The sequence below is a fragment of the Morus notabilis genome, unplaced genomic scaffold (genome assembly GCF_000414095.1).
Source record: "Morus notabilis unplaced genomic scaffold, ASM41409v2 Scaffold824, whole genome shotgun sequence".
NCBI lineage: Eukaryota > Viridiplantae > Streptophyta > Magnoliopsida > Rosales > Moraceae > Morus > Morus notabilis.
The window spans coordinates 93275-103318 of record NW_010366847.1 but is presented as its reverse complement, the minus strand read 5'-3'; the positions used below and the strand labels follow the sequence as shown (position 1 = coordinate 103318).

General features: G+C 32.0%; 1 protein-coding gene across 2 annotated transcripts; it reads left to right on the top strand.

Annotated features, from left to right (window-relative positions):
* The first annotated feature begins 7974 nt into the window (after positions 1–7974).
* Positions 7975–9786, top strand: LOC21388719 (ethylene-responsive transcription factor RAP2-3). Of its 2 annotated transcripts, none has more exons than XM_010111282.2 (2): positions 7975–8255; positions 8998–9786. In XM_010111282.2, exons 1-2 carry the CDS (start codon positions 8048–8050, stop codon positions 9612–9614), a joined length of 825 nt encoding a protein of 274 aa, XP_010109584.1. In that variant the 5' UTR covers positions 7975–8047; the 3' UTR covers positions 9615–9786. The 2 variants fall into 2 exon arrangements, with proteins under 2 accessions (XP_010109584.1, XP_024030002.1); XM_024174234.1 differs by having other exon boundaries at positions 8992–9733.
* Positions 9787–10044: the final 258 nt, after the last annotated feature.

The following is a 10044-nucleotide window of genomic DNA, read 5'->3' as shown; positions in this document are numbered from 1 at the left end:
TAGCTTATTTTCTCTGTGTTAGATGATCAGATACGGTAATTGGTTTTCCAGATAACATCTGTGATTTGTTTATGTGTTATCATTATGATTACTTTTTTTAAGAGATGAGGACAAATGACTTTCCTTTTGGAATAATAGAAATGAATGGTTGAAGTTTTGGATAAGTTAATAAATAGTCGGATTTAATTAAACGGAAATAGTAAAAAATAGGTCAATATAAAAAGTTTAAGAAAGTATATAGATCAATTTTTAGTTATAAAAATTAATAGGTCATAATTTATCAAGTTATGATTCATAATTAGATAAATTATGGACAAATTTGTCAAGTTGTGGTTCATAGCTAGACAAGTTATGAATAAAAATCGTGAATTATGGACAATAATTTGTCAAGTTATAATTCATAACCAGACAAGTTATGGACAAAAATAGTAATTTGGTCTATTTATTAACTTATGTAAACTATTGGCCTATTAATTTTAATTCATCTCAAGTCTTAGACATATTTTCCTCTTTCTCTCTTTATTAAAATCCAGAATTAATTTTATAATAAAATTTTGTTAATTTGAATTTTATTTCGACTTACCCAAAAAAGATATTTGGACTTATCCATGAGTAAATTAGGTAAATTTTTTAGATCCATCAGATTTATTCATGATCAAATTTGATACATTTGAGATTCATTCGCCATGATTAATTTAATGAATTGATGACCTACCGAATTTACTTCAATGACATCCTTAATCAAATGTGATAATTAGTGTACCTGCCATGGAAGACAGATGAGGATTGAGATTTGCCAGGTACAAAAATTCTTCCTTTTTTTGTCATGCGGCAGAAAATTCGTTTAATTCGTTGATTTAAGTTTTTAATTTGAGTTAAGATGTGACTTTATGTTAAAATTTTACTGTAATAAAAAAGTTAAATGTGACTGTTTCTGATAATTTTTTACTGTAACAAAACTCGAATTCTAAACTCAAATCGATGAAATAAACGGGGCCTAAATTTACCCTCAATTTTAGGGTTTTCCTCATTCTGTAAGTCTCTCTCTCTCTCTCTCTCTCTCTCTCTCTCTCTCTCTCTCTGACTTCCCTAACCTCCGTCCATCCTATTCGCACCGCCACCATTAAGGAAGAGATTTGATCTCCTACGTGGAGATCTTCTGCTGGAGATTGACGCCGAGATTTGTGCGTGAGCCGAGGAGATTATCACCTCATTTCGTTGTCATCGAGGAGATTTGCCTCACGGACTTCGTCACTTATTTTGGTTTTTTGTTCACGGTAAGGGGCATTGGTCTTCTTTTTTTTTTTTTTAACTTTGTAAGTTTCAATTAGACGTGTAAATTTAGGCTGTCCGGCTCGGCTTAGATCTGGCGGTTTGAAGAGAAATTTCAGGCCAATTCGGATGAGAGAAAGGTTTGGTCTAACTCAATTATAAGCTCATAAAATTTAGAACCAGTTTGACACAATCTGAAATTTTTATAAGATATTTTTAGAAAAAATTTGTAAAAAAACATGACTCTAAAAGAGAGATGATCAGTTTAATTAGGCTCTAAACTTAAAAAATTTGAGGTTGAGTCGGGCCCGGACTAATAGTGATGGGCCTCAGGTTGATCCGTTTATCCCGGTTTAAATTTGCAGTTCTAGTTTCGTGGTTGTGGAGCTTTTGTGAATAAGTTGGTGATTTTTCATGTTTTCTGGCGGTGGGGACGGCTGTAGCGCCGTCGAAATTGGCAGTTATCGCCTGGTATTACGTTAAGATATTGACTGGTATCACTCTCAAATACTGAGTATTTTAACTGTATAATTTTGTGATTTTAATTTTCTTTTAAAATTTTTATGTTTTCTAGCAGCTACAACATCTAAAAAATCGCCAATTTTAGTGGTTGCCAGTCAGTATCATGGTCGAATACCGGGTTGTATCTCGGCCAAATACCGGCAGTTATCAATTGGTAACTGCCCAGTATAACAGCGAGACGATTGTCAAATGATCACTTCCACCAACATTGGCGGTGGACACTGTTAGGTATCTCAGTTGGATACTAGATATTGATCGGTATTTTAAGAGTATATTTAGTATTTTAAATATAGTGTGATGATGTCTCTGATTTTTTTTTCTTTTTTTTTTTAAGAGTTTATGTCCTCTAGCGCATGAAACCTGTGACTTGTCATGTTTTCGTTCCTTTGAAAATTGCATCCACAATAATTGAAGTGTACTTTGTTGTTCAAGACAAAAAAACGACATCCAGGATGCACGTCATATGAATCTCATGGGTGATGAAAGTAGGGCTGGGGACATGTCGGTGGTTTAGAGAAAAAAAAAAAAAAAGGACATGTGGGTTAGTTTTCAAAAAAACAAGTTGGTCGTTTTCAAAAAAACGACTCGGTAGTTTTGAAAAAAAGACGTCTTTTATGACTAAATAAAAACGCCATGTTTTTGTGTCGTTTTAAGACATGGAATGAGAGCAAGGCACAACTGCCGTTTCGACATGTCGTTTTTTGTTCCCAACTCCAAACCAAAAATAAAAAAAATAAATCCCGAAATCTGTCGAAACGTTCCTCACGTCGCTTTGTGTTTGTTTGGGAGCTAATAAAACTAAGGTGATTTTTATTTTAAGAGTTCTGTTTAATTTAGGATCATGATTTTTAATTTTATTATAATATTTTTTTTATAAAAAATTTAAATTTTAAAAATTATAATTATAATTTTAAATTTATAAACTAAACGTCAGCTAATTAGCTAGCATACGAAGCACTTTTCCAACTCTGGAAGCTTTTTTTCTCTGTGTGGAAATAATGAAAATGACAGTTTCTTAGGTTTTGTTTATTTCACCTATTTAAATTTTTAATTTTTAATTTTTATAGTTAAAAACTCTCAAGAAAATATCACATTTAATTTTTTTTGTTATAATTAAAAATTCTTAAAAAATGTCACATTTTAACTCAAATTAAAAATTTATACACGTAAACTTAATGAAATTTTAAATTATTTCTTTTTGTTTTTTTTTCTTTTTGGCTTTCCTCCTTAATGATCGTATGATTACTCTGAGGTGATCAGTAGAAGGAAAAGAGTCTCATTTAATTATGTCTGTCCTCTTATATGGCAAAAAATGAAAAATAAAAGGGTCTGCAGACCTCATCCAACCCTAATAAAGACTGGGATACGCATTGAAAGCATAAAAACAAAAATATCTTCTGGCTGATTTTGCACCTCATAAATTTCGTAAACTGAATAAGGATATTGTTAAGTTTCCGGAGCCGAATCTCACCTCAAATTTTTGTTACATAATTTTTTTTATAAAAAATTTAATTTTAATTTTTTCCACTAATCACATAAATTTATTTTTTAATTCCAGTTTGAGTTTAACGTCAACTCAAATCTTTAACTTAAACAAGCAAACACGTAAAAAAGTCTTATAGAATGTTTGTTTTAAGAGTTCGTCTCTGGTCTTGAATCATAATTCTTGATACATTATTTTTCTCTCATAAAAAATTTAAATTTTAAAAATTAAAATCATAAATTATAGTTTTGAATTCACGAACCAAACGTCTCATTAATTATTCTACTTGGCGAAAAAACATCGTACTTTAGATTTTTTTATTGTTAAAAAAAATGAGATATTTTACTTTAATAATCTCAATTTTTCTAATTTTATTTATATTACGACATTGATTTTAAAGTAAATGTAATTCTTATATTAAAAGTGAGCTACTATAAATGGTATTTTATACGTTTATCTCCTGAACTTGTATAACTTTAGTAATTTGTTTCTAAATTTTTAACTTGTAAAATTATGACAATATGCCTCATTTTAATAATGATTGTGTTAAATTAATGTAGAAAAAACACGTTCAACGAAAAATTTTATCACAATTTAAATGTAATGCAAACTTTTTAATTTCTCAAATTTTAATACTCTAATTTAATAAAATAAATAAAATAAATTTAATAAAATGAGACACATTATGATAATTTTACAAGTACCGTAGTTGATTGTCAACAAAAATTGAAAATTTAGAGGTAATTTTTCTAACTACAACAAGTCCGAGAGCAAAAAACGATGATAACGTGGGGACCGGTTTATGAGGGTGAGTAAGGTCAAAAATCTTACATCATACATGTATATAAGAGAAAGCTGAGGCAAACATATATGGGAGGTGGTTGTTGTTTGTTTCTTGGAAGGATGACAATTTAGGAGTTGGGAAGCAGAAACAGAAAGCCTTTCTTCTTTTTGTGAATCATTTGCTTCCCAAAAGCCGGCTATGAACTATCTCTTTGCTTTATGTCCTCTATTGTGACACGGAATATATGTACACATAAATTCCCTTATAGTGATTATCATTTCTCCTTTTTATCACTAAAATTGACCTTAATTTACTGTCCCGTTTTGCCTAGATGAAATTAAAAAAATTAACGTTTAGTTCACGGATTCAAAACCATAATTTAGAACCATTTTCGGTTTACATGCGTTTTTTGAGAGAAAACACTGTAACGAGTCACGAATTATGATTCAAATCATGACACAAATCCGCATACCAAACATCCCATAAGTATCCGACTACGAGAGAGCTTATTCTTTCTCCTTTTATCACTAAAATTGTTTTGCATAATTGATTTTGAAGTGATAATTACAAAATTTCATACCTTAATTTAAAATTTAGCAAACTTTTTAGAACATTATAAATATAGTAAAATGACATAATCATTATCATAATGATGCCACATTTTGTATTACGTATTGATATAGTCATTATTTTTATGATATTATTTTTGTAATATTTTAGAAATTTTGCTATATTTCCACTCTACTATTGAAATTTTACTAGATGCGTAACGAGCCATACACCATTTTTTGAGAAATTACAAAATTCACCCCTACATTCAAGTAAAAATGCAATGTTCAATCTTACTTAGATTGAAATTACCAAACAATCCTTTCGTCTTGCCAGTTTCTTTAAAACCCTGCAGTCTAACACTTTACATTTGATTTAATATCAGTAAAAACCATAGACAAAATATGATGTTTATGTTTATCGTGGCTAATCTGAGCTATCCTTAATCTTATTTGAGTGCAACAATCTTCTTCAATTTCGAACAAATTTGACATTATCAACTTTTAAAAGTTTGGCAATCTAAAATATTATATTTAAAGTATGTTTGGTACACCGTATAAGCATTCCATATTATATTATTTAATAACACAATATTTGGTGATATTTATACATTATATAATTTAATGCGAGATTCAAAATTAATACAATACGAAGTGTGATATCTAATTCAGAAAAAAAAAAACCTATGTACTAGACCGTATTATACAATTTAACTTAAAATATCATATTAAAAACATATAAAACATTTCACAAATATCAAGGCTCGGGATCGGGTTATGGGACTGACGTTGGGGTTGAGTTTTGAGACTAGATTAATGTTGGGTTTATATTTTTTAAAAATTACATTTTGATCCTTAAATTTTTTAAAATTATATTTTGACCCTCAAACTTTAAAAATTATGTTTTGACCGCTCAATTTTTTCAAAATTATATTTTGACCCCCAATTTTTACAAAATTATATTTTTGCCCCTTAATTCTTTGAAAATTACAATTTGACCTCATTTTTTCAATTTTTTTTTTGTAAAAAGTCCCATATGTAGCAATTCTACTTTCTCCCTTGCTTCCTCTAAATGTTGGGTTCTAGTCGAGATTAGAGTCGAATTAGATTATGATTAGGCTAAATTTTATCTTATTACAAACTAATACGTAAAGAGATTATAATTATAAAAATAGTATAATGTTTAATAATACCACAAACTAAAAACCGTATTGTATAAAAATTATACAATGTAATAAAATAGTATATCATACAATACAATACGCTACAATATAATACGGTGCACCAAATATGCCCTTATAATTCTTTTTTGAAATGAACTTTTATAATTTTTTTTTTTTTTAAAGTAATGCTGATTGTTGTATTTTCATAGCTTTTCTCAATATTTAATGATAAGATTTCATAGCTTTTCTCCATATTTTATGCTCTAAATACCAATACTTAAACGAGAGGACTTTTTTAGTAACACGTTCTTAGTGCATCAGGTCATACAAAAACAAAACGATAACGTAAATTTTTTAACAACTACAAAATTCCCTCAGAAAGAATCACACAACCCTAAAAGTTTTTAAACCATTAAAACGTTCGCTAACCTCAGTTTTCATACTTAATTTCAGCTTACTATTCAAACCGTTGTTCTTTTAATGAAACTGAAAGAACTCGGATAAAGACGGGGGACGTTTGTTTTCTATATTCGTTCATGATTCTGAATCATGATTCATGGTTCTCTACAGTGTTTTCACTCACAAAAAATACACGTAAAACGAGAATGATTCTGAATCATGATTCTGAATATATAAACTAAACGTCCTCTAATCAAATTACAAGATGAATTAATCTATAGATTTTATATAAACGATACATTAATTCTCCTATAATTAACTAAAACATACCAAAACCCTACCTCATGCACAAATAATATTTCTTTTAAAAAACTTGTCATATATATTTAGAAAACTTATTGTAGATTCGAGACAAGTCAAATATTTGTGGTTTAAGATCATTGTTATACTCAAACTCTCTAGCCATCAAGTAAAAACAACGTGACTACTAGTACAAGTCTCTTTCCTCAATTTAGCTGTTAAACGTTTTGAGAATGCTAAATACACTTACAAGTGGTGCAAGTTTAAAATTTATGGACTTGTTCTTTTGGAGTTTAACTTGAGTATAATTCTTGAGTTGAATTTGAGTTATAACTTGAGTTGAACTTGTAACTTGAGTTTGTGTTTGGTTGTATACATTTGAATTATGGTTTGAGATAAGAATCTTTTTGAGTTTGTGTTTGAGTGAGTCAAAACTTAAATTTGTATTTAGATAGTATTTTAATAAAAACTCAATGCTGATGAAAAATTTTAATAGAGTATATGGGTCGGGTTTTATTCGTCTTTTCGTTGTCAACACATAGAAAAAAAAATCATCTCAATCAGAATTAAAACGAAAAAGTTATAGCATTTTTAAGAATAGAAAAAATAATATTCATTAATTTGAGTTCGAGTTTCTGAATTCGAGTTGAAGGGAAAACCTGAACTCGAGTTTTAGTCCTAAACTCGAGTTCAATCTCGAGTTTTAGTCCTAAACTCGAGTTTGAACTCGAGTTTAAACTCGAGTTTAAACTTAAAAAAACATGAACTCGAATAAAGTTGTAACTCGAGTTACTTTTTTTGAGTTTTTCACTCAAAAGAACAAGCCCTATATCTTTCATTGCTATAGAATCTATATAGATCACACTCTGGCCTCATTCGTTTTACTGATTCGAGTTTTTAATTTCAGTTTTGTTATAGTTAAAAATTATTATAAAAAATCACATCTAATTTTTTACTATAATTAAAAATTTTCATATAAAATTACATCTCAATTCAAATAGGCGAACTAAAGAGGCCTATGAAACCCATGTGATTTAACGGTCGAGATCTTTTGCTCTCAAAACCTCCCTCCAAGCCTTTAACAAAAGCGTTTCATTTACACCAGCATGGGCATGGCTGCGTCGCGTGTCTGCGCATGGCAAAGTAACAGCCCCGTACGCTAGTCCCGGCCAACTTGCGGTTTCAATTATCGCCTTCCACGTCATCACCTCTGGACCAACTTGCTCACAAGTGGACCCCGTTCCTTCCCGAATCGTACGGTTAATCGTTTACTATCAGATTGGGCCCCTTCCATTACTGTACACCCACGTACGCTCTGGCTTTTCCCCACCTTCACTTTACTGATTCCCTCCCTGCCGTCGGATCACACCCTCGACCCCACATAAAAAAAAAGTGGGCCCAAATATTCAACAAGAGGGTTATCGAGATTTTTGTCTGTTTGTGCTTGGGATTATTTGTCGTAACCGTTCGTTCTATAAATCCAGAGCTCAGGAAAGAAGCCTCTCTCAGATCTCTCTCTCTCTCTACACTCTCTCTCTCTATTCCTTTTTTAGTAAAGACAAGTGGACCCACAAGGATGTGCGGTGGTGCAATCATTTCCGGCTTCGTCGCCGCCAAGCGTGGCCGGAAGCTGTCGCCGGAGGAGCTCTGGTCGGAGCTCGACACCTTCTCCGACCTCCTCGGCCTAGACGACAGCTACAACTACTCCAAGGTTACTAAGACCAAAGACCATACGACTGCTCCTCAAAAGCCTAAGCAATCACCACGGCCAGCCCCCACCAAAGGTATCAAATCTTCAACCTTTTTCTAGTTCTTGGATACATTATTATGATTTTTCTTTTCATGATATGTTCTAAATTGTGCTGGTTTTTGAAGTTATTTGGGTTTTTTTTTTTTTTCTGGTTTATAGATTTTATATTTTTGAAGTATTGAAGATTGTGATCAGCAAAAAAAAAGTACTATTGAAGATTGTTTTTTATTTTATTTTCTCTTTTGTCACTTTTGGGATGGGAGTAGAGGAAGATGTATAGTGATTTTTTTTTTTAAGAAAAAAAATTATATGTAACGTACGGTGAATTTCTTGGTTTGAAAGTTAGCTTGCATGAATTATTAATTTTGTGTGCTGGGTCAGAACCAAAAAGGAAAAAAATTAAATAATAATAATATCACTACTCTTCTCAAAAAGAGTAACATCTCCTAGAAAGTTTTTTTTTTTTTTAATATTCATATGGTTACCTTGATATATTTTAATGAAGTAACATCTCAATTTTTTTTTTTTTTCACGGAGAATTGTTTCACGTTGAGCCAGAATTACCAAAACAAAACAAATTTCTCCAATAATGTGTTTTTTTTTATTTTTTTGGGTTTTCTCTAAGAAATAGAGATAAATAAATCTTAAAAACAAAAAACAAAAAACAGAGAAGAGAAAATAATCTCTGCAAGTTATTATTCTATGCGTTTGCTTGTTACAGAAAAGTCACGAATTTTTTTTTTTCTCTCTCTCTTTTACCCATCTTCTAGTAACAGGCAAGAAGAAGCTGCCCGAAAAGAACACCCAAGCTGCTGAGGAAGAAGAAGAACAAGAGGGCAATAATAACAATAATAATAGCAAAAAGAGTGGAAACAGAACTCGTAAGAATATCTACAGAGGAATCAGACAAAGGCCATGGGGAAAATGGGCAGCCGAAATCCGGGACCCACAGAAAGGAGCCCGTGTCTGGCTCGGAACCTTCAACACCGCCGAGGAAGCCGCCCGCGCCTACGACCAAGCCGCCAAGCGCATCCGCGGCGACAAGGCCAAGCTCAACTTCGCCCCCGCCAACGCCGCCGACGCCGCCCAACAGCCGCCGCCGCCGAAGAAGCAGTGCGTCTCGGCTACGACAGCGCCACCACTGTCGTACGGAGCCAATTACTACAACCCGTTTCAAAACGAGCTGGCTGGTAATCAGCCGAGCGAGATGGAGCTCAAAGAGCAAATCTCGAGCCTGGAGTCGCTCCTGGGTCTGGAGCCCGAGGTTACGAGTTCGAGTCATCAGCTGAGTGGAATCGCCGGCGGTGGTACTGGTGAGTTCAACCAGGCTGACTCGGAGGGTCTCTGGATGCTTGACGACGTCGTTGCGCATCACCGCCAGCAATCGTATTAGGGAGTAGAGTTCTAGTACACCGAATTATTACTCTGTTTTTTTTTTTTAATGTTCATGTGCTTGAGTTTTGTAACTGATATGATCAAACTTTCTGATGATGATTATGCTTTTTTTTTTTTCTTTGCGTGTTTTGTACTTTTTATTTTACCTATTTGAATGCTCTTTTGGTGGACTGGTAAATAGTATTATGTTTGTGTATTAAGAAAAAAAGAAGCTTTTTAGCTAGATGAGATTTTCATGCATCAATCACTATCGTTGGTTTTGTTTTATCGTCGTTCAATTCAAAAATTTGGATTTTGCTTATGCTGTTGGTTCATGTATCTGGAGATACTCGTACTACTATGTCTAATTTAAGTTTTTAATTTGAGTTGAGATATGATTTTATGTGAAAATTTTTTATTGTAATAAAAATATTAAATGTGATTATTTT

Coding starts and splice junctions, on each gene's coding strand:
- LOC21388719 (XM_024174234.1), top strand. CDS start 8,048: ATGTGCGGTGGTGCAATCATTTCCGGCTTCGTCGCCGCCAAGCGTGGC. Junction 8,256..8,991: donor ACGGCCAGCCCCCACCAAAG/GTATCAAATCTT, acceptor CCCATCTTCTAG/TAACAGGCAAGAAGAAGCTG.